This window comes from Rhododendron vialii, chromosome 12a, assembly GCF_030253575.1.
Source record: "Rhododendron vialii isolate Sample 1 chromosome 12a, ASM3025357v1".
NCBI classification, from domain to species: Eukaryota; Viridiplantae; Streptophyta; class Magnoliopsida; order Ericales; family Ericaceae; genus Rhododendron; species Rhododendron vialii.
Genome location: NC_080568.1, coordinates 4,944,701 through 4,969,428, shown reverse-complemented (window position 1 = coordinate 4,969,428; position 24,728 = coordinate 4,944,701). Strand labels below are relative to the sequence as shown.

Here is a 24,728-nt window from a genome sequence, read left to right as displayed (position 1 = left end):
TAGGATTTGAATTCAACCCACCAGAAATTCCGACCAGAAATAACCGGCTTGTCCGAATCAATCTAACGAATTTGTACACCATCATTGTTGAGTGTGAAGACGATTCGGTTCTGTGGGTTACCATCATTGTCAAGCACGAGACAAATCGCTAGGAGTGCTTTTTTTTTTTTCTTTTTTTTTTTTTTAAGGTTTTCTGTATATGGGATTGCTTCTAACTTATAAAAGCAAAGCTAGGCAAGCATCTGTTGTACCCATACTTTCTCTTTCATCATAGTGAAACATTCTAACACCCCGTAAAACACGATTGAGCAATTTGTTTAAATCGAAATCAAGTATATTGCGTATCTTGTCGATTGCTTTCAATTTTGTTCTTGTTTTTGTGTGTGATTCATTGATGGTTTACACTCTGCTCTCTCCTTGGGAGCGTTTGCACTAAGGTAGTCCATTGATCTGACTATCTGAGTAACATTCAACATAACGTACAAAGAAAATTGGGTCTTGGTCAATTGAATCTCAACTTTTTCTTTTGGCAGATCTTAAGCTGCATTGGCCTACATTGGGTCGGATCTCGAGGCTATAAATCTCACAAGCAGCCTGACATGAGGACCCACGCCATAGATGTTAAAAACTTAGGGAAAATGACAGTCCAGGACGTCAACACCGAGTCCCTGCAGTGCCAAAAAAGGCTTGGAAACTGCAGTCCCCTCCTCCAAAACAACAGTCGTTTTTGGGGGCAAGTTACACGCGGCCAAGGCAGGAGGAGCAAAAGTGGAAAACGTGAGGGGGAGGAAAATTATTCAGTGCTTTTGCCTTCCCCAATTCTTATAAGCCCGCATCTTCTTTTATGTTCACAACAATCAATCTCTCTCCCAAACCCACTTCCTCTTTCTTTCTTTCTCCATTATTCTCTCAAAGCTCTCCCCTCCAGAAAATAATTCACCGATTGTGTTCATTTTTAAGACCTTGAAGACGATTTTCGTCCATTTTTGGCTACATCAGGTTAGAACATTGGAATCAAGAACAAATTCTCATCCAAAAAAAACTGGATCGTCCACATTTGAACAATCAAACAGTTGTCTAGATTGATTGTGGGAAGAATTTGTAATTATATGGTTGGATGTTTTGTGAGGTTATTTTGTTGATACTGCACATGATTTGCAGAGAGAGAGAGAGAGAGAGAGAGAGAGAGAGAGAGAATGGTTCTTCCACTCCGTTTCTTAGCTGCCATTCTTGAATCTTGGGAGTTGAGAAATTAAAAGAGGAACAGAGATGAATGAGAAAACAAAGGGAATTTTGTGGGTTTGGTGATTGGGTTTCAGGGAAATGCATGCGTTTGGAAGAGAGAGAGAGAGAGAGAGAGAGAGAGAGAGAGAGAGAGAGAGAGAGAGAGAGAGAAATTTAATGATAAAAGAAGATGCAGGCTCATAAGAATTGAGGAAGGCAAAAGCACTAAATAATTTTCCTCCCCTCACGTTTTCCACTTTTCCTCCTCCTGCCTTGGCAGCGTGTAACTTGCCTTCAAAACGACGCCGTTTTGGGGTTGTAGTTTGCAGTCCATTTCGGGCACTGCATGGACTCGGTGTCCTATGACGTATTTTGATAATTAATATCCGCTAAGGACATGCTTAGAATATTTGTTAATGTTAATGCTGAAAATGTCTTTGGCGGGTATTAATTATCAAAACACGTCATTGGCCGTCATTTTCCCAAAAACCTACGATATACTATATGTATCATACGATTAGTATCATTTCCTTCGGGAAATAATACGTATCCCATCATGTATTTTTTTAAATAGAAATCCTACGATACGACACTATATCCTATGATTTATATGTGTATCCTAATTCTGTACGTATCCCACAATTACTTATTCGAAAAAAGTCAGACCTTATTTCAAGAAGTGAAACCCCAAATGCATTAATCTAAGCCGTTAAATCTAATTATGGCATTTTTCAAACCATTTGATAGAAATTTAACCCCAATGTACGGGTTGTATAAAAGAAAGAATCATACTTTGATTGTGCTTTGTCTGACTTTTCTTTTTATAACAAATGGAACATAAAGCCTTAATGTAATAGGCCCAGCTGAGAGCTTGAAATTTTGCATCTTAAAATTTTCTTTTAAATGTAAGCATAGTTTGTTAGTGTTATTAAGTGTTTTTAATTATATATTAATTATAATTAACATTGTTGAAGTATAAACTAAATTTAGTATTTTGACAAAGCTCCAATTGACAAATCCCAAATATGATAGATATTATTGAAAAATATATAAATATCTAGTTTTTAAAAACTCTAAAATATCTAGCTGTAGAAGCTCTAGAATATTCTTATGAAATATCTATAAAGTTTTTTTCATGAGAATTAGTCTCATATGTAATTCTAGAATTACTTCAAAATTTATCTTGTATGAAAATATATTTGTACTAGAGACTTCCATGGAGTAGCACAAATAGGGATGGTGTGGGCACGCGCCCCGGAAATTTTCATTGTGCAAAATTTGGGTGCGGCCCTTTTTGGAAAAAGCGTGGCGAAACGCTTCAATTTAGAGTCGCCACTCGGGTTTTAGCGGGATGCACCCAAGGAACCGAACTCGAAAACGTTTGCCACGTTTGTTTGATTTTTGAAAAAAGGCGTAGACCGGTCCGTCGTCACCTTCGATATCTGAGGTTCGGGAGCCAGGTTACCAGAGGGGAAGGGTTTTATGGCACCCCTCTCGCCCAATCCGGAGATCAGTCTCTACTTCGGCATTTTATAAAACGTTTGCATTTTTCTCTCATTTAGTCAATTTTTTTATCCAGTTAGGGAGGGGGAACAATTAATGGGAATTAAAACTGTAACAAGTTGCAATTATGTGATAAAATGCTTATGGATGACTTGCTTGCAATAATAAACATAGATTGAGAATAAGCACTGAGAGCAGCCTGAATAAGTTGGAGTACGCTCCCTAAGAGGGGAATGAGCAGGCTCCGCACCAGCATGCACTGGCCGAGCCACTGCATGTTGATCAGACCTGCGCACGCCACACCTAAACTGGCGTACTCCACTTATCTGGTCTCACAGTCTTTGTTTGCAATCCTCTGGGCTCTGGAAAGGGACCAGCGCACACCCAGGACAAACTACGCAATTAATAGAGCAGAATATATATGGTTACAGCCAGATAAAATTGCTTCGAGCCATGAAAGATAACAGAATACCCCAAAAATAGTGTGGGGACATAAAAGGAGGCCGAAGCTGAGCTAAGATACAAGGGTCAACCACTGGATCTTGGGAAAAACTGCTGTACGCCAATCATATGACACCGTACACCAGTTAGCTTTATCACCCAATGCTTGGCTTTGCATCATCTGGGCTCTAGAACATGACCAGAAGGATCCCAGAGGTCTTCTAAACAAATAAGGAGTAAGCATTAACTATTACAGCTAAACAGTTGTAGATATACAGAAAGCAGTAGACTGGTTATTAGCATGCTGAGGTGATGACAGAAGAATAAGCAAGAAAAGTAGATGATCAATGATCCCCACGCCAGTAGTGCACATACCGCCATGACTGGCGTACGGCATAATGTTACCGGCGTGCACCATTAACCATCTCACACGATTATTATATTTACCAGTTTAAGGCCAGGACTAGTATTAACTACTAGCCTGGACCTTACTGGTTCCCCTCAGGAGTTGAAAACAAAAAGAACCACAAATGTGGTATACCTTTGGTTGGGATGAATGGATGACTTGAGCTTTGATTTGGGGAGGTAGAGAGTGACAATATGAGGGATGTATCAGTGGAGTGTGTGGCTGAAAGGCCCCTTTGCCTCCTCTTTCAATGGAGGAGAAAAGAGAGAGAGAGAGAGAGAGAGAGAGGGGGAAGGAAGAGGGCTTTTTGCTCTTTATGTGGTTAACCCCTTGCAAATGAATGCAAGGGGGGTATTTAAAAAGGAGAGAGAGATTGAGGAATGAGCTGATCAGTTGGGTTAGGACTGGTTGGGTTAAGGGAGGGAGCCTCCCATGCATTAAATGCATGAGACAAGGTGATGGATCTTGTAGGAGAGAAAAGGGAACGGCTCTGGACGGTATAATCATCAGGGGGACTGTAGCCCATGTCAGGGTGGCACAAAAGTCTCGTCCATGTGGCTGAATAAAGTTGATTTGACTGGGCTTGACTGGCGTGCGCCATGTATTGACCCGCGTGCGCCAGTGATGACTGAGTCAACGGTCGATGACCAACACGTGGCAGTTAACTGGCGTACGTCAGCACAGTACTGGCGTAAGCCAGTTTGGGTTTTGCTGGGGCTGTTTGGTTCTGGCTTGAAGGGTTTGAAATGGGTTTGGATGAGGTTCGAAACGCTCAAGGCTCAAACACGCCACCGTCCTCAGACTGTTCTTGATCATAATCATCATTGGAGAAATAAAAGACCGTAAAATAGCGTTATCTGGATGGTCCAGAATGGGGTGTCTACAAATGGGTTCTAACCATTTTATACCAAGCCCAAAAACAAATTTTGAGCTTAAGTGCCATACAACTACTCTCCTTCCCCACGTTTTTCTTTAGTATTTTTCCTCTTCCAAAAAGGTTTTATCTCCCATATAGAATGACTAAATTTCTTGTTTTTTTTTCTAAGCAAAGAATGTTTGAATTAGCATAAAATTAAAATCCTCCTATTTTTGAAGTGATCTTTTCATTTCATTCAACTGATATTGTGGAGTCAAAGCCTGCCAAACACTTTGATTTGCCAAAAAAGTGAAACTTTGGCTCCCCAAGTCTGAATGGACCCTAATTAAACAAAGTGTGGCCTTTCTTTCTCTCATATTACTTTTTTTCTTCATAACTCAGATGTTCGGACTAGTTTACGTGTAGCTCGACTGATTTTAGGGGTCCAATCAAAATAAAGCCGGAGCAAATCTTCGGAAATTGGTATCACCTGAAATGGTTTCGAACCAATAATGATGCCAATACTGATTTGGTGGTATAACCCTCCAGTAACCTGTATAATGATGTGTTCGTGCCACTTGGTTTTAAGGCCGGTGATTGGTTTGATTCTCAGGATCTTGCTTAAAAGATGAAGCAATGGTCCAATGGAAACTTCAAGGCAAAATTGCGGCGTTTCACAAGGGAGGGGGTCATCATGCTGAAGGAAGTTATAACATTTTGCGTTAAAGTCTCTAGCTTTAATGTAAAGAGACAGTCACACCGCGGGAAGTGGAACTTAATGCACTGCTGTGGCGGGCACTATTTTGGTTGTCCCCTGCCAAATACCGGCAAGGTCTGTATTATTACCCGCGGTACCCTCGCCTCATCGCTCTTCTCCTAAACCTAGTAAGAGATCTCATAAAAAGCTAGACTTACTCCTACTCCTTCTCCAGCTTATTCACCTTCTCCTACCGCTTCTCCACCTTCTCCTATCCCTTCTCGTTTCTTTCGCCGCCATATCCTCTCCAACCTCTTCCGCACGCCTTTTAGCATCCTCGACCTCTTCGGCCTCCTCCACATGCCCTTCAACATCGTCAACCTCTTGGGCATCATCCCCTCGCTGCTTTAATGGGATTTGCAGCATATATTGCCTGGAATGACTTTGACAGGAAGAGAAAGAAGAGGACAGCTTGCTTTGTTTTGATGAAGAAGACAACCTGCTTTGTTTTGATGAAGAGGGCCTACTTTTATGGCGTGACGAAGGCAAAGAAAGCGGACCTTCAAACCAAGCCAGGTCAATGAAGCACGATTGAGCGGTAAAGTCAGAACCAAGTAGGCTAGCTGACACAAGGAGTATCTAGGGAAGTGAGAAAGAGACACCCAAAGCAAACTTTAGAAACCCAGAATCATGTGTTCCAATTTGATGCATGTATAATAATCAAATTTCCCTTGCATAAAATGCTTGAATGAGTTGCGATTTGATGCATGTCGATTGTACTTTTAATGTTTTGGCGCTTTATATTTTGGTGGGGTTATTGTTGCATATTTATGTTACCGTAATAGTAAAAGATTTTGCAGTGTCTATCTCATTGATGACTCATGATAGAAGACATCGTCCTACTTACTAATCGTTGTAAAGTTGATCACCATGGCAATTGTTATTTGCGAGTGAGGGAGGGCATCTAGGAAGTTTTCTCCCCCCCAAACACATTGTTGCGAGTCTAGGAAGCTCCTTGGGAAAAAAAGGGAAAATGATGGTCAATGACGTATTTTGATAATTAATACCCGTCAAGGACAAATGCTGAAAATGTCATTGGCGGATATTAATTATTAAAACACGTCCTGAGCCGTCATTTTCCCGGAAAAAAAAGTAAAAGGGAAAAAGTATAGCCAATGCCTCAACATAAGTCCAACCTCATCAAGAATCAGGAGACCAACCTTATCGAGAATCAGGAACACTATTCTGCTGAAATCAAGGCAACACAATTCAGCTAAAAACAACCAATTTCGTGACAGCCAAATCGTGTATCCAGGCTGTCATCGACTTTGATCCAAAGCAGTTTTTGCTTACTTCTTCCTTTCCATCTTGTAGTGGTTAACTCAGGTTAAGTGGCCCCCAGAGAGTTGAATTACACCAAGAGGCTAAGATTTGGTGTTTATTGATTTTAGGGCAAAGTCCATTTTCACCTCTGTAGTTATCGCTATGTGCAGATACCTTCCTCATGGTTCAAAACTGACCACATAACTTACCTGTGGTTTTGAAAATGTACGGATAGACCCCATGCCGTCATATTTTCTATCCATATTAACGGAGGTGAGAATGTAATCTGAGTCGTTCATAATATATTAAAAAAGGAATAGAATATCTCTGTAAAAATTCATCTCGATCAGGTATCAATAATCCAATGATCTAATTTTTAGTAAATTCAAATTTGAAATTTTAATTTCATAACAAAATCGATTCGACCATGAGTTTTTCATTTTTTGATTGACTTGAATTTTGGCATAAATGTATTACTCGTCAAAATTTACAATATCAACGGTTTGGATTCAATTTTTGGTATAGGAGATGGTGTGATTAGATTTAAAAAAGAAGAAGACTCAAGAGACATGATGAGGGTATATCGGTCTTTTAATGTTGTGTCCGTTAATATGAATGGAAAACATGACGGCAGGAGGTCTATCCGCACATTTTCAAAACCACAGGTAGGTTATGTGGTCAGTTTTGAACCATAAGAGGGGTATCCGCACATGACGATAACTATAGGAGGTCAAAGTGGACTTTGCCCTTGATTTTACTCTTTCAATTTCTATCTTTTTAGTCTTTTCGTTGGTTAGTTTCTTCTCTGGTAATTTTTTTCTGGTTAGTGGTCACATAATCCTGTATGCGTTTCCGTTGCATCAAGAATTGATAAGAACGTACAGTCGATCTTGGTCCTTTCAAGCATATAGTGGACGATGGGCTTGAGCTGAGGAAAGCGGCTTTTGAATGTGTGGACACATTGTTGGACAGTTGTCTTGATCAAGTGAACCATTCAACTTTCATTGTTCCCTTCCTCAAATCCGGTCTGGATGGTGAGTTGCTTGGTCTATTATCATTTGCACGTTCCTAGTTTGGAATAGGGTTTGAAATCCACTTATATCCTTATATGGAGCAACGGATTGGTCGCTTTCTTCTCTTTGGCATGTGTATTTTGGGCATTGTTTCGAATCTCTTGATCTTGGTGGGGCTAAGGTCGGGCTATGGCTCAATTCTTTGGTCACGTCCGGAGAGGATTACACGAGTTGTTTAATAACCTTCTTGTCATTTTTTCGTCACGGAGGGAAGACCATTAAGTGATTCCAAAAAAAACTCAAGATGTTGAAATGTGTTTACAATTGTGCTTTCTAGAGTGTTACTCTGAGTACCAGCCTGCATGTACAGAAGACATACCCCTGGTTCATTTTGTTTTCTTCTGGTACCTTTTCTAGACATGTTTACAGCAAAATTCCAGCTTGCTTTTGTTGAAAAGGGAGACATTGAACGAATCTGTGAAGATAACATCACATTTCTGCTTCAAACGAAGGTCACACATTTCTTCCTCATCTCAACCCTTTTGTGACTGCTTTGTTTGGACCATTTTTGGTCAATCTGACACTGTTGGTTTAGAAATATTTGGTCCTGCTTTCTAATAGTAACTTTGATTAGTTTATTAGTTCGGACTTAATAGCAAGCTGGAAGGCCAGGCAGGCGCTTCGTGTCGCTCCGCCCGAGAGCAAGTTCTATACTTTGTGGATGAGTTAGTCTCGCGCGCGAGGTCATCTTCAGTCCCTACGCGTACTTTTACTCAAATTTGAGTAAAAACTAAGCATAAATATGATGAAAAGCTCTATTAATGATGATGGTATAAATTTAGGGGTTGAAATAGCCTCTTGAAATTTGGATAATGATTTGAGTCTTCCTTTCGTTAGAGTAAAAAGTCTAAATAAACTTAATTTGGTATACGCGCGTTTCAATCAAGAATTGAAATGAGACCCTTACTCAAATTCTACATTTGAAAAATAAAAAATAAAAAAGGCCAAGACTGGAGATGTTGTGACTGGCAAAACTTTTCCACTTTGGTTCTCCCCTGGCTAAAGCCTAGACGAGAGACCTTGTAAATTGTAATGCAGGGGTGCACTACATAAATGTAATACGCAATCCGAGCCGTCCATCTCTATAATCAATGATTCAGATTTCAAAAAATATTCTACAAGTGAGATACTTCGAGTTCATTAAAAATACTTCGAGATGGCTCGAATCGTGTATTACACCCCTATAGTGGTCCCCGTTTGCTAAAGCCCACCCTTCGAAAACGAAAAAAAAAGAAGGGAAAAATCATATGAAAAGCACAGTCAATTCTATTGGAAATTCAATATATTAGACTCCGAAACATAAGCAATCCAATGCGCGCATGCACATGCATGGATGCTTGAATAGGCACGCTACGCGTGCCAGCGCATGCAGCAGGCCCAACTCATACATCTATTTCAAAACCTAGAAAACGACAAACATTTATTTTTTTCCAATATAATCGCGTATCTAAGCCAGCTTCCGTAATACATCGATTAATTTCAGAACCCTAAAGTTAACGACCAAGCAAACATCCAGTGACCTTAAGGCTTAAAATGTTTGGCATGCATGGATTTGAACTTACAATCTCTTGGGGCGCAAGCCTTTTAATTGTTTTTGCATGTCCACTTGGTTAAAATCCCGTGGTGCAGTTAAAGCATCTCCAATCCAATACTCTATTTGAGAGTATCAAAATACTCTATTTTATTCATAAAGTGATTTTAGAGGAGATCCTCCATATTTTTCTCCCATCCTCTAAATATGGAGGATCAAAATTCCATCCTCTCAAATAGAGGAGGCTTGAGAGGATGGATTGGAGGAATTCCATACTCTCAAATGAAAGAATAGAGCATGGGTTGGAGATGCTTTTAGAAACGACAAACTTGGAAAGTGCTTGATTAAACTTGAAAATGGCTTGTGTGTGAGAGTGATTGGTATGAGGAAATTTTCCGCCTTTTCCGTAGGAAACTAAATAGAACTATGTGAAGTGAAAATGAGACCAAGTCATGATTGGTTCACGTCACCGGCTATGTGAACCAATCATATTTCAAAGCAAAATTAGTTAAAATTGACTCTAATTGGTAATTGATTGACATGATTTTCTGTAAATAACGTAAAAATGAGACCAACAAAATGGACGATTCAAATTATCACATGAAATTTTATTGTCCCCCATATCGTTATCACATGAGCAACTTCATTATATAGCAGGGGAGGTAGCCCACTAGATCTTTATCGACATCACCATTCCACTATAACATGACAGGGGAATGGGCAGCAGGGGATTATTCCCTTTGTCAAATTATCCAAACCCAAAATTATTTTAATCCAAAAAGATGTATTGAATATCAAAGTGAGATAGCTTTGCTTTGTTTACCATTTAATCAATTCCATTTGTTTGTTAAACTACAGAAAAGAAAAACTAAAAAAAATTAGGACAGCTGACACAAGGAATATTTAGGGAAGTGAGAAAGAGACACCCAAAGCAATAAACTTTAGAAACCCAGAATCATGTGTAATTCCAATATGTCTTCAAACCGAAGTTAAAGAATCCTCTACTGCTGAAACTGAAATCATCACATGCCCATTTTGCCCCTATAAAAAATGACACAAAAAGCTAAAGTTTCAGTCCTTGTATTGGAGACTGGAAACATAACTCTTACCATCCCTATCTCAATTTTCTTTCCAAGGATTTAAAATTCCTGCATGTTCAGATCACATCCCATTTTATTTTTTTCCCCACACCCCCATGAATATAACTACAGAAATCTCACAACCCATTTGTGCATTTTACTATTAGCTCCTGCCAGAACACAAACCAAGGTATAATATTAGCAGAGAGAGAAAGAGAGAGGATTTTGGGAATGGTGAGAGAGTGAGAATTGGGTTCCATGGAATTGGTGGGGGGAGAGCTGGAATGGACAAAAACCCTGAATAGTTGGTGTTATTTTGATCACAGAAGAAGACAGCACCAATGTACAAAAACACAAGCAGTTACAGAAGAAGAAACAAAAGACACAGAAAACTCCACGAGCATGGCTCCTAGTTGCTACTATTTCAAGATCTCCCCAGTCATTCCCATTTTTGTTTTCTTTCTCTCTGTTTCTTCCTCAATTTGTCCGGTTCGTTCGTCGGCTTCCGGCGACCGTAGTCAGAATTTACGGCCAAGTGAAGAGACACAGAAGTTGAAGACGGCTAGAGCTCATCTCAACAAGATCAATAAACCTGCTGTCAAGACCATTTTGGTAAATTCCCTTTTGGTTCTCCCCTGTTTTCCCATACTTTTTTGTTTTTAATTCATTATTAACTGAATTCCAGAGGGGTTTTTTTTTTTCCCCTACTATTTGCAGAGTCCAGATGGTGATCTGATAGATTGTGTTGCAGCTCATCAACAACCAGCATTCGACCATCCTAAATTACAAGGGCAAAAGCCATTGGTAACTAAATTTTCCCACTTCTATATGAGTACTTTTTTTTTTTTGGTAAAGTTATATACGAGTACTTTGTTAAGACTCTTTCTTTTTTTCCCTGATCAACAGTCAAGCAATTCATATTATTGCAAATACCCGAAGGTAAAAGATTTCATAACAAAGAAAATATTTGGGTTATAAAATTTTACTTACATTTTCCTGTGTGAAAGACTATACATGTTTTTTCGCTTTATAATGCACGATTACCGATACGTGTTAGAATTCCGATATTCATGTTTTCTATCTAAAAATTCAAGATCCAAATGTTGCCTCAGAGTTGCTTGGATTATGACTTTCTGTTTGACCACAAAAAAAAAAAAGAAATTTCAATTTCGCATTCGCATTCGCATACATGTTAAGAGTGCCAATATTTTTTTCATCTATAAATTCCGGATTCAAATCGTAACTTGAGAGCTACTACGTACACCGGTCCCAAAATGTTTGTTTGGTCCACCAAACGATGGCTTAAAAATTTTGAACTTTTGTTCACAAATTCAAAAAACTCATTGGTATCTAGCCAATTGTTGAAATGTTTTTGAAACTTTCTTGAAAAATTCGTATTATTTTTCGCAGGATCCACCGGAGAGGCCGAAAGGGCACGACCCAAATGGACTGGACGGGGAAAATTACCAGCTATGGAGCTTGAGTGGGGAATCCTGTCCAGAGGAAACAATTCCGATTAGAAGAACAAGTGAGAAAGATGTGTTGCGAGCCCGCTCGGTTCAGAGTTTCGGAAGGAAAATCCAGAGACCACTTCGACGAGACTCTTCCAGCGATGGCCATGAGGTTAGCTTCCGTGACATTTAAATGGAAGCAGAGGCTTGACAGTGGATTTCTGGAGTTTGAAATCAACTCATTTTGAGAGAATTTTTTTTTGGTCTGATTCGGCCTTGTTCGTTTCGGGGCTTCAAAATCTTTGGGCACGGTTACTAATAAATTTTTTTTATTTATCTCTTCACTCATTACTCTCAAACACCTTCTAAAAAACAAAACCGAACCGGAGTAAAAATTTATGGCCTTCAAAGATCAAAATTTTTTATATGCTTTTTTTTTTTTTTTTGAAGGGAACAAATTTTGACTCTTTTTTCCAGAGGAAGGGTACTAGGGTAGTCGACGAGTTTTTTTCTTTTTTCTTTTTTTTTTTTGTGTTTTTGGAAACAAATTTAGAAAATTCTGTTGCTGGCAGTCATTTATTACAGTCGTTAAAATGTTTACAAGATTTCTTCTATTCTCGGAAGCTACAAACTCTCATGGGCCTGTCTAGCTAGCAGTCTAGAACTCCTCACTTACTTCAAAGAAAGAGGTTTCTATATTTAAAGAAAAGAGGTTTCTATCCTTTTTCTATAAATAAAAAAAAAAGAGAGAGAGGAAAGAATATGAGTACAGTAAGCTGTGCACAGACAGTGCGCACAACGCGATTTTGGACCTGTCTCAGTTCCCACAAAAATAATCGGAGTCACTTATTTTGTTCAAAATATTTTGTCTAAGGCTCTCGTAAAAAATCAGCTCCATCCGATATCAATAAACGCATTTACGAAACGTTCAACTTTGGTTTAGAATTCAGGCTTTTGAAACAAAGTTTGATGTTTTGTAAATGTTTTACCGATATAGGATTGAGCTAATAATTTTATGGGGACCCCAAACAAAATATTTTAAACAAAATGAGCAATTCCGATCATCTTTGTGGGGTCCGAGATGGATCCAAAATCTCGTTTTGCGAGCTGTCTGTGCACATAGCTTGCTGTACCCGTAGCAGCTCTTACAAAAACTAAAAAACAGGGGAGGTTTCACGCTAGTTGAAACTTGAAGAGGTAGCTACTCATTCCGTCCCGTAAAGTTAGTTTTCTACAAAATTACGTGCAATTTTCAAGTTTAAAAATAATGTATTTACCGGAATATTTTTGTGCAATGTGAATCTTATTTGATAAATCTTGATGAGATCTTTTGAACGGTGCAAAAAGAAATCGAAAATTTATTTTAGTAAATATATGATTCTTAAGTTTGAAAATTACACGTAATTTCGTAGGGGACAAACTTCCCTACAAACTTTATGAAACGGATGGAGTAATATTTTCACAAAATGCTAAAAACAGCAGTGCATCAATATGCTAAAAGATTTAGAAAATTATATATTAAGATCATCAAAATGTGTTAATATATATGTGTACAATACATTAATTACAATATCATTTTAGGGCAAAACTGATGTATGGACAAGGTCCTATAAATCGGTAGCTTACCAGGCTTTAGCCCAAAGCGGGGTCTGCTTTTGATAGTTTGTACGTATGTCTTGGTCTGTCTGTTAATTTAGATTTGTGGTGGGTTGCAGCATGCAGTGGGTTATGTAAGTGGAGATCAATATTATGGAGCAAAAGCCAGTATAAATGTATGGGCACCCCGTGTGGCTAGCCTGAATGAGTTCAGCTTATCACAGATGTGGGTCATCTCCGGTTCCTTCGGCGACGATCTCAACACCATTGAAGCCGGTTGGCAGGCATGTTTTATATCTCATGCACCTCCTAATGAAAATTTATTGTGAACCGTGCGCAGAGAAAAATGTTTGGTCTAGAGACCCAAAACGAACATGATCATATAAGTCTATTATAACTAAGGCCTAGTGCTTGAGCCTTACGACTAGGGCTTGTTTGTTAGAGGTTAATTAAAAACACCCAGCTATGAAAACCTCCCGGATACCTATATGGCAAAATCTGATGTTTGTCTCCATTTTTGCACCCAGAAAATCCGGGATAATAACTTATCCCCCATGCCCAGATATAATTTGGACACCCTCATGACCCCACTCCAACATTATATATATTTCCCTCTATATCCACCTTTGAATTTACAGCTTTGTCATTATTGTTTACCCAAATGCCATTATTATTCACGAAAATACCATTATTCGTCTATTCCCCTTACCCAAACAAACCCTACATAACTAATCACCCATGGTAAAATTATTCTCCTTATACTTTATCTCTCCTCCTAGTATATCCCTTCTAAAAATTTAACCGCTAACAAACGAGCCACTAGGGTAGCTAAGTTTTTTTTTTTTTTTTTTTCTTAGGGCTAATGGTTTAATCAAGGTTTTGTTAGGCAAAACTGTATGCTTTTTGTTCGTTCGAACGAAAAAACCCATATGGTGCAAAGAAAAAAAAAACTTTACTATTATATAGAGAAAAGAAATTCTTATGAAAATATATAGCAAATTCTTAGCTCGTATATATGGTCGCCGTTATGTAATAAAATTTCTGGCTTCGTCTCCGAACCCATAGATGTTAACTCATTTGTCCTTTCGTTCTTTGTACTGTTCGGCTATGAATATAAGTTTGTGTTTGCTAAAAAAAACCTCATTGACTTTTCCCCACAGGTTAGCCCAGAGCTGTACGGCGACAACTATCCAAGGTTCTTCACTTATTGGACGGTGAGTATTGATGTAACCTTTCCTCTTCTTCTTTCTTCTTCTTCTTTTTATTTAATTTCTGTAACATATTATGGCCTTGTTCGTTTTCAGGTCTTAAAACTCCTAAACACAATCTCAAATAAATTTTTTCTATCTGTCTCTTTCCATTCGACCATATGTTCGATACGTACCAAAAGAAGAAGAAGCGGAAACTGAATATATATTTTTTTATTGTGGGATTTGTAGAGTGATGCATATCAAGCCACTGGATGCTACAATTTGCTCTGCTCGGGCTTTGTTCAGACTAACAACCAGATTGCAATTGGGGCTGCGATTTCCCCAACGTCGTCGTACAATGGGGGTCAATTTGATATCAGCCTATTAATATGGAAGGTATAGTTTCTATCTACTCCTATATATGAAATGTTTTCTTTCTAAGAGTAATTACCATAACATCTAATGAAAGTATTTTTAAGGTCATAGATAGAAACTTACAATCATTTGGAATGATTGTCTTTAATGGATCTTACTTCTTTGTGGTCCGAGTTTAGATAGCAGAGAACAATTTGTGTAATCTCAACCTTTTGAATTGTTTTTAATCGGTTAGACTAGTGAAAGAAAAACTCGATCTTCTCGCAAAGAACACAATGGTGAAGAATTTTTAATAAATTTAGCCTTTTGATAATTATCAAGATGGATGATCAAAATGAGATTGTTTCATGTATACGTAATATCGCACGTAGGTTACATATATAAGCCGGGGTCTGTCTTGAATGACTATGAGAGAAGACAAGTTTCTTCTTTTTTTTGATTTTTGATTTTTGATTTTTGAAGATGAAGAAAAATAGGATTCCTCACTCGTTGGCTAAACATGCTCTATTAGGCGCTCGATTGAAACAAGGGGGGATTCCTGCCTCTTGATGGTTAACCAATCTTGCCCTCATGATATTCGGTCTTCAGGCCTTAGCCTCGTCTTCATAAAAATTCACTCTTTTTCCGGGAGAAAATAAAATTACTCTCATACAATATCACTGGGCCCTACACGTGACATGTGAACCAGTATTAAAGCATACGTACGTGAAGGGAATATTATCTGATGATTGATGATCTCTGCACCCTACGATTCCAATTAACATATCTTACAAATCAAATGGTAGTGGTGTACCAACCAGCAGTTGGTTCAGTAGTTGTTTGGACTTAAATGAAAATACCCGCTTCAAATTCCCATAGCACCTTATTGGTATTATACTCCAAATTTCACCCACACGTGGACTTAGAACTTTAGTTTCGATTCCGACATATTGGTGATAGGTCAATAAATACCTTACAGATGATGGTGCAACAGGGCAATAATCCCTGAAGGAGGTGATAGTACCAACACTACCATTTATCTACTAGCAAAAAAGGAAAACGGTGGTGGTGAGCCATCCAAATCTTAGGCTCCATTCTTCCTAACTTTTTTGTCGAGTACTTTTTTGGTATTTTTTTTATTTTTGTAACTTTTTGTTTAGTCTTTTGTCATAATATTTGAGTTTAATCATTCGTCACGACCAGAGAAATAAGAAACGCATAAAAATATGGACTAATTTTGAAAAACGTTTATGTAGAACGATACTTAGGACAAAAAAGATAGTACTTGTTGGGTATGTTTTTCGTCTTCAGTAAAAACAAATTTTCTTTTGATTATTTTTTTTATTTTTTAGACTCTTCTAGTCGAGAACATGATTAATCTAGAAAATTAACGTAAATCGAACAAAATTTTTTAAAAAAAATGAACAAAACACACCATACGAAAAAAAAAATATTTCGAGAGGATGGTGGAGCTTCACATTTCCCAGGAGTTCTTAGAATCTCTACCACTGTCGGACACGCATCACTTCGGCAAATTTCGGTCGTGCACTGAAAAGTTCCTCTTTACATTGATCATAATTCACAATTTCACATGTACATTTGGTGTTCGATCTCCTCAGTTCCGAAAATTCTAATGCCGTTACGTCAAGAAATTTTTCGGCCGTCGAATTGTGTGACTTTTTTTATATTTTAAATTTAACGACCGAAAAATCCCTCGGCACAGAAATATAGGAGTTTTCGGTACTGAGGATCCTGCCTCCATATCTTTACCAATTAAATTAATTGCTCGAATGTAGTTGCTGTCTTCCTTATACTCTCATACACATGAGCAAGATTCGATTTCCGTAAGTATCCATCCCCCCTTCCAACTCCCTTAGGATAAAAATTGCACATCGGATATAACGTGAGATGGCAAGTTGATGAGTAGATCTGAACTATTGATTTTCTTGAACTATTATACTTACGAAAAACTAATGACACGATTGCAATTATGCAGGATCCAAAGCATGGGAATTGGTGGCTTGAATTCGGATCCGGGGTCCTAGTCGGGTACTGGCCCTCATTATTGTTCACGCACTTGGCGAATCAAGCAACCATGGTTCAATTCGGAGGAGAAGTCGTTAACAGCAACCCGTCGGGTCCTCACACGGCGACCCAAATGGGCAGCGGGCATTTCGCAGGCGAAGGATTCGGAAAAGCATCGTATTTCCGAAACCTCCAAGTGGTTGACTCGGACAACAGTTTGGTTCCGTCGTCGGGTCTCCGGGTTTTGGCAGATCACCCGAATTGCTACGACATTCAAGGCGGGATTAATAGCGTTTGGGAGAATTATTTTTACTACGGAGGGCCTGGACAGAATGACAAGTGTCCCTAAAGGGAAAAGGTATATGGGTTGAAATTAAGAATCCTTCTTTTTTTTTTTCTTTTTCGGTTTGGGGTGTTTTGGGTTTTCCCCTTCATTGAGTTTTGGGTAATTCTTATATTTATTTTTCCTTGTTAATCCATTTTTCATCGAGTCCAACAGATGGTGATCCATTAATTGTACCACCTTTAGGGACTTTTATGTAAATGAGAAGAAAAAAAAGTGAATACATATATTATCAATTATGATTTCATTTTCCTCTTCCATATATAATTGCCAAGCTTTGGCCGGGTTAATGATGCTACTATTAAACAACCCCGTTTGTTATATCATTCAAATTTTGTTGAAGACTAGAGTAATTAATTACATTATCTTCTTGATGTCAAGTGGTAAAAGAATTACTTAAAAAAATTACAATATGGGGCACGCGTCAATCACATGAGGTGTTACCGCAACTAAATCAAACCCAACAATCATAGCTCTATATCAATACGGGAAACGAATAAACTAATAACGAAACATTCCTATGCAAGAGAAATTATAATTGAGGTAAAATTTGACCTGTCTATCAGTGGGAAGAGTACAAGGGATAGTTGAGTGGCCTTTACTTGGAAGACCCAAAAAAAAAGGTTGAGTAGCTTTGAAGCATATATATATATATATATATATATATATATATATATATATAATTGCAAAAGCAATTATACGGCACTGATTTCATTATAGTACGTCCATGGGAGCGGGAACCTCGTAGTGAGTAACCCTCTGTAGTGCACAATCTAAGTCATTCATCTCGACAATCAATGATTCAGATATGTTTGTTAATAATTGACCGGTAAAAGTTAACAACGAATTTGAACCATCGATTGTGAAAACGGACGGTTCGGATGATTACTACACCCTGTAGTGACTTGCTCACTACATGGTCCCCAGTCCGTACATGCATATAGCTTCATTTTGTAGTGTAAATCTGTGTACCTGCATTAATAATGTCGAGTGTATTAATCTTCAAGTCTAAGTTTCTTCTGGTTAGTATAATTAATAAGGTCCTCAACTACTTACAAGGAGGGTATCATCATACAATATTAATTTCACAATACAGGGATGACTTGAACGCCAGGTTGGTGCCTGCAGGCTTGTGTATAGTCAACCTTGATTAAAGTTTTTTTTTCTTTTTTTAGATAACCGGATGTCGGGGTCAATTTGCGCGCAACTCGACTAGTTACGAGGACATGAAGTTAACGACCAGATGGACAATCCTACGTACAGTGGTCTCAAGGTTTGACATGTTGACCTCCTTGAAATTTGATTATACGATTTCATGGATAGCAACCATTTACTATTAGCTTTATGGTGTCCACTTGAACAAGTCACTTGACCCCGTTCGTTTTGGGATTTTAGATTTGGATTTATAGTTAATGAGAATAGAGAGAAATAGAGATATGATTGAAAGTATGGATAATTATTAGAGAAAGATAGAAAAATTCGAGTAATGATTGGAGATAAGAGTGATAATAATTAGAATCTAAAATCCAAAATCCTTAAACGAACGGGTAGGTTTTAGTCGGTCAAACTTCATTCATGTTTCAATATATCCACAAGCGATTGCATAGGAAATGCTGACTTTGGAAAGCTTTCACATTTACTATTTCTGCATAATTTACGTACTTCCCACCAGCCATCACCCATTGTGATTTATTTCCGATAGTTACGGGTGTTTGGGTTAGTTTACACATAATTCGACTAATTTTTTTGCCAATTCAAATTAAGAAAATTCACAAAGCGTTACTTTCTTGCGATCTCACATCAACACTATAAAACTGATCAATTGTGTGAAAAGCAAACCCATCAACCAACTAAAGTAATCCTTGGGGCTTATCACCGATTGTGATTGATAGAGAGCATAGGTGCCCAGGGTTGCAGGCGTTATTTGCGGCATGTAAACTTGAGCCTCACATCCTGGTCCAGTACATGGATTTTGCTACTTAGACGCAAATTACATTGTGAAATTTGAAATGGCTGAATGCTTGAATCTACTGATAATAATCCCCTCTCTTCTTCTTCTTTTTACACTATAGGAGGTATCCCTACACCTAAACGGGATGAGACCAATCCATTAGGGCCGGCCGCAGAAAACTAACACATACATACAGAAAGCAATTAGAAGCAGCTAGGCTAGGAGGAGGGGACCATTCGACCTACATGGACTTTCACCTCCTTAGAATCTGGGAAAAAATTGTCAAATGTTTGATTTTGTGTACCATTACTCTTCACGATAATGGATTTTGACTCAAGCTGATTCTTATACTTCTGTGACTTCTCTCACTAAGACGAATTATTAGTCTCAAAAAATTACAATAAAGAATTACAAAAAGTAAAAAATACTAAACAAAAATTTATGACGAACATGCCCTTGGCCTACCTATCAAACTCATCAATCTTCCTACTATGAACCATATGAGACAAATCTTTGAACGTTTGTTCTTCTACTGGGCCTCCATTTCTAGCTTATTTTTACCAACAAAAAATGTCGGTGGGATAAACCCAAGGGATAATGCCCAGCCGGTTCCAAACTATTCGAACATGAAATAGTACGATCACAATTCATACGTACTAGCTCTCTGCAGTTTTGTACCACAAACAATAGACGTCAATTTACCCGAACATACGAACAGTCCATCCGAGTTCCAGCGTTTTGTTGGTACACAGAACGGAAGTGCAGGTATAGTCCCCTAGGGAGTATTTTAGAGGACCGCACCGTACCTACCTCGAAACCGAAGCTAATTAAGGTCCCACCACGTGCGAGTGATTTTAATTAAGAGTGTATTTAATTAGCTTCCATAAGGAACTATGAGAACTGGAACCTGACCTTGTTCAAGAAAGTCCGAATTTCCACCCCTAGAACCAACCCAATGATCGAGTTCCACCTTTGTAGATACGCTCATTCAACAGCTACAAGGGGGGCCCAAAGTTGATATTCCTTCTTTTTGGGCCCAACTTGGATATACTACCAGGAGCCCAGCCATCAATTAGGATTGAGGAATGAAGCAATTCAGTGCCCTCCTAAATTCATTCTACTAGTTCTGATCATTTAGGTGTGTGTGTGAAAGATCATTGAAATGGCAGGTGATTGTCGAGGGGTCGGGTGTCAACTTTGTTGGAATGCTTCCTTCTCGTACGTATTGCTCCTTACCCGATTAATCTTCTTAACTTCTACATGGATTAATAAAATCTTCTTTTGATTTTCCAAAAAAAAAGGTTTTGATATTGGCAACACTTAAGCCTTCTCGGTTTTTGTATCGTGTTTAATTAGGTATAGATGCAGTAATGGAGGACAAAAGCTACTCCTTTCTTGATTTTACCGTGTGTTTATAAAATAGCTGCATCAATTAAGTAACAGAGATACTTATGACAAGATGATTTTTTCATCAAATACCGCGTCTTATACTCTTATAGCAACAGTAACATTGACGAAAATAAGGGGAAAAATGATCCTAGGTATACATCACAGAAGCCCACAATCATATCGAGTATGATTTGGGTTTCTGAAGAAAACAACCATGAAAACAATACAAGCAAATTTTACCAACAGTGAGGAAGGTTTCAATAGCGAACCGATGAGATATGTATGCATCGACAATCGCACCGCCCTCATCCTCCGTTCTTTCACGTACTGGTCGATTGCTTCTCCAACTTCGCGAATCATCATCATCCTCGTTGTTTCCCTTTCACTATTAGGTACACGATCAACTGGGTTTACAAATTTGCGTGATAAACATCTAGCAAGTACAATAGCATCTTCCAGAGCCGCCGAGCCACCTTGTCCTAAGAACGGACCCATAACATGCATGGCATCTCCGGCTACCGTCACTGTTCCCTTTCGGAACTTTCCCAGTAACAAATCCCATGGGGCACGGTATCTTAACCGTGTTAAAGATAATGACTCGAGCTCGCTGTCTTCTATCAATTGTGCGACTTCAGGTGGGAAACCATCTATTGACTGCAAGATCAACTCTCTGATAAGCTCCGGACGTTGGGAAACCTTTGCGTGATCTGCTCATGAACAATAACAGGCATATCGAAAAGCAATTTTACTAATGCGCGCTGGAGAGCTAAAACCGTAAGACAATGGATTGAATTCTCATCCAACAAGCGAAATATAGCATAACTTTTTACCTTCGCGAATCGCTTGTTGGCCCACAAACCAATAGACCAACTTATCATCGATCGGAATTATTCCTATACGAATGTCATTTTTCCTGGTTCGAACCAATTCATGGGGAAAGGCATGACCATTCGGATAATTCGTCAAGCCTCTCACTGAACAAGTGCCAAACTCTTTTGTTGGCTTCAGCTCAAGAAAATTAGCCACCACTGAATTTAGTCCATCGCATCCGATCAAAATCTGAAACGTAAGTGGTAAAAGGAGGAGTTTTCAACAGAAACTATTTTATGAAACAACTAGATATTGAACGCACTTCCAATATAATAGCAACAAATAGGTTGAGAGGGACTTTAGTACCTTGGCCACAATAGAGCTGCCATCAAGAAGTTGGAGAATCGGATAAGAATTTGAGGGATCCATCTTAACAGATACTATTTGGCGTCCGAAATGTATCGTGCCAGGCGGCAATGCATCCGCTAGTGTCCCAATAAGGTCACTCCGCTTCAAGCATCGAGCTTCACCAGTCCTACATTTTATCGCAAGCTTAAGTCATTAATTTCGACGTGTATGTGTTATGGTGCACGTACGATAGGCCATTCACTCCATTCGTGTAATTCGGTGATCAACTCCCTCACTAACAAGGTAGCTAAATGTGTTTTCAGCAGTACTTTTGGGATGGTCTGCAATAGACGTGAAAATAGAGGAAACAAAAGTAGTAAGCCTACGCTGGTCTCTCTTGGTTCGAGCCCTTGTCAAGCCATTCATCTCGAAACCTATAGCAAAAAAAAACTTGAGTCAGTGGTGGAACGACATGTGAAAGAAAAGATTCATCAGTACGATATTTGCTCCCAAAATCATCTCTGGTTTCATTTTATAGCTCCCCGCGGACATGCTCTAATCTCTGATTTAAAAATAAGCGTGTCTTGAACAATCGATCAATTGTGGAACCGAATGATTGAACAATGGCTTGGTGATATACATAGAGCGAGATGTCATTAATGAGATTACTAACGAAGCAATCATGCAGAATTCTCAACAGATGAAAACTCATCGGCGTCAATAGTTAAAAAAAAAAAAAAAAAATAGCAACGAATAGACTTTTGTGCTTGTTTACAAGTTTTTGTGTCTAATGTAGAATGTTTGAACTTTTGTTTTTAGTATTTCTTTAAGTACATTTTACAAGTGAATAGTGCTTTTTAGTTTATTGCAAAAAGATGCCCATCTAAATGAAATTTGTACCGTTGAATAGGAAGAGCAGTTTTTCTGAGATGAGAGGCAACGCCAAGCTGCTCAAGGGCGCGCCAGCCGTTAGCCCAAATCCCAATACCCGCACCACTTGCCCTCAATGTCTCTGATCTTTCCAGAACAACACTTTTCATTCCCTTCCTGCCATTACAATGCACGTTAAAGAAAATAAATACTTATTTAAATATATTTTTTAAGTAAATATTTATTTTTTAAATTAAATGTGATGAATTATATGAGAGAATAACCTATTTCGTAAAACGAAAAATAAGTACTTAAAAAAAATCTTGGCAAAACAGGACCTAAATACAGTAGTACAATATATATTTAGCTACAACTTCACTGGATTTTTTAAACTATCCATTTTGAACACCATTCGAAAATTTTAAACCATGATTCACATCAAAGGCAAAATGCGCAAATGCCATGTTTGCAAAAAACTTAAAGAACTCAAAATTTTAATTAAAAAAAATTCCAACCGAGACTTATTTTTCAATCAACTTTATTAATTAACCATGCACCGACGTTCAATAAATAGATAACTCAGTCTATTTTTAGATGATGTTCTCCGTAGAAACATAATTACACAGAGAAATGTTATTGTGTCTCAAATTAGTTTGAAGTGGTAACATAAATTCATGTACCAAACCATGAAGTTCAATTTTTTTATTTTTCAGATTGAGACTGAACCAAACTGCCCGGTTCGGACCAAACCATTTTTTTTTAACTGCCCGGTGCATATCATCCACATACTAGCAAAAACATGAAAAATTAAAGGGGAGTAATAATTAGAAAGAAAATTTGTTAAGAACTGTGATGAGAGGAGGGGAGTGATTATGGAAACCTAAATCGAACAAACCCGAAAGGGTGAAGATGGAGAATCTATGACCTGTGTAGAGCAAGGGCGGTCGCAAGGCCGCAAATCCCAGCGCCTATTATCACAATCTCTTGCTCTTCTTCACTCCTATCCATCTCTCTCTCTCTCTCTCATACATATAGGAGGAAGAAAATATACTGTACTAAAAGTTTGACTGATGAGGCAGCTGGCTAGTAGTAGATGGCCTTCTCATACCGCACCAAATCCTACTCCCTCTGTTCTGTTATTTATTTTGAAATGTTCCAAAATGTTTGTCCTTAATTTTGAAATAACGGATGTAAATTTGTACAAATCATAACCTTCGTAAATGATGAAAAGTAATTTTAAGTGGAGTAAATTTATTCATTGCACGTCCCTTTAAAAAAGTTGAGTTCTCCGTACATATGACAAATGTGATACAGTCTTTCTTACATGTAGTAACTTCGTACCACGTACGAGGAGGTACGTGTAGGAATATGACGACGAGACGTAATTGGCTCGGATGACGACAACATAATTATAGGTTCCGTTCCGTTAAGATTTTTGTTTATATATTTTTCATTTTATGAGATAAGTCATTCGCTTACCATACAATCAGGGACGGAGCCAAGATTTTACCCCAGCAGTGGCAAAATGTGAAGGATTGGGAGATACTACCAAGCGAGGGTGCTTGGCAGCTGTGTCGAGCGGTCTACTTGGCCATTCCTCTCGGTACGGACGGCTTGGATCTAATCCAAGTACATAAACGGCCGGCCGGATTGATCGCTTGACACGGTTGCCAAGCACCCCCGGTTGGCAGTTTCCTCGAGTCCGCAAATTAAATTTATACTAAAAAAAACATGCATTGCAATATGAATAGTCATCGACTCTAGGAAAAATTAAAATACTCTCTCTGTTCTAAAATAAGTGACCTTTTTTGAAAAAGTGTGTTATTTTCAATTGCTTATATCTTTCAATATGAGTGTTAAAAAATATGCAATATGGATCTTATTTAATAGATTTTAATTAGTTCTATTAAACAAAATTTTCAAAATCACATAAAACTTCATAAATCGAAAGATATAAGCACTTTAAAATGGCAAGAAATCCCAAAAAAGCCACTCATTTTGGAACGAAGGGTGTAACATAATAAAAACTATAGTAAATGATGTTTGTCGTCTGCACATGGAGTACGAAAAAGACTAATATAGTTTTGGAATACTATTTTGGATCTCCTTTCTTCAAAAAATCTAGAGGTGGTGAGTCTATATAAGTTGGGGATAACTTTTTTTACATATAATAATTGCATTAATTTTCTAAATTTTTTGTTGTGGTGGCTGCCCCTACTAGACCCCCCTAGCTCCATCCTTGTATATGTACCTTGACTAATAATATCT

The 24,728-nt window shown here is 38.2% G+C and overlaps 2 protein-coding genes across 4 annotated transcripts in view; one reads left to right on the top strand and one right to left on the bottom strand.

Annotated features, from left to right (window-relative positions):
- The first annotated feature begins 10,070 nt into the window (after nucleotides 1-10,070).
- Nucleotides 10,071-17,356, top strand: LOC131311989 (protein neprosin-like). Its single transcript, XM_058339669.1, has 7 exons — nucleotides 10,071-10,745; nucleotides 10,851-10,937; nucleotides 11,544-11,756; nucleotides 13,300-13,464; nucleotides 14,341-14,394; nucleotides 14,620-14,766; nucleotides 16,721-17,356. Exons 1-7 carry the CDS (start codon nucleotides 10,392-10,394, stop codon nucleotides 17,096-17,098), a joined length of 1,398 nt encoding a protein of 465 aa, XP_058195652.1. The 5' UTR covers nucleotides 10,071-10,391; the 3' UTR covers nucleotides 17,099-17,356.
- A 3,058-nt stretch (nucleotides 17,357-20,414) lies between these two features.
- LOC131311991 (monooxygenase 1-like) overlaps nucleotides 20,415-24,728 on the bottom strand; it is a 29,199-nt gene continuing 24,885 nt past the window's right edge. Inside the window, exons 1-6 of one of the 3 annotated variants that reach the window (XM_058339674.1) lie at nucleotides 23,386-23,630; nucleotides 22,491-22,637; nucleotides 21,977-22,024; nucleotides 21,609-21,777; nucleotides 21,263-21,491; nucleotides 20,415-21,139 (exon numbers count right to left, since the gene is read on the bottom strand). In XM_058339674.1, the coding sequence (XP_058195657.1) occupies nucleotides 20,592-21,139; nucleotides 21,263-21,491; nucleotides 21,609-21,777; nucleotides 21,977-22,024; nucleotides 22,491-22,637; nucleotides 23,386-23,468 (1,224 nt within the window). In that variant the 5' untranslated portion in view covers nucleotides 23,469-23,630 and the 3' untranslated portion in view covers nucleotides 20,415-20,591. Of the gene's footprint in view, nucleotides 21,143-21,262; nucleotides 21,492-21,608; nucleotides 21,778-21,976; nucleotides 22,025-22,490; nucleotides 22,638-22,853; nucleotides 22,877-23,385 lie in introns of those variants that run through there. The other 2 variants (XM_058339672.1, XM_058339675.1) reach the window with 2 other exon arrangements.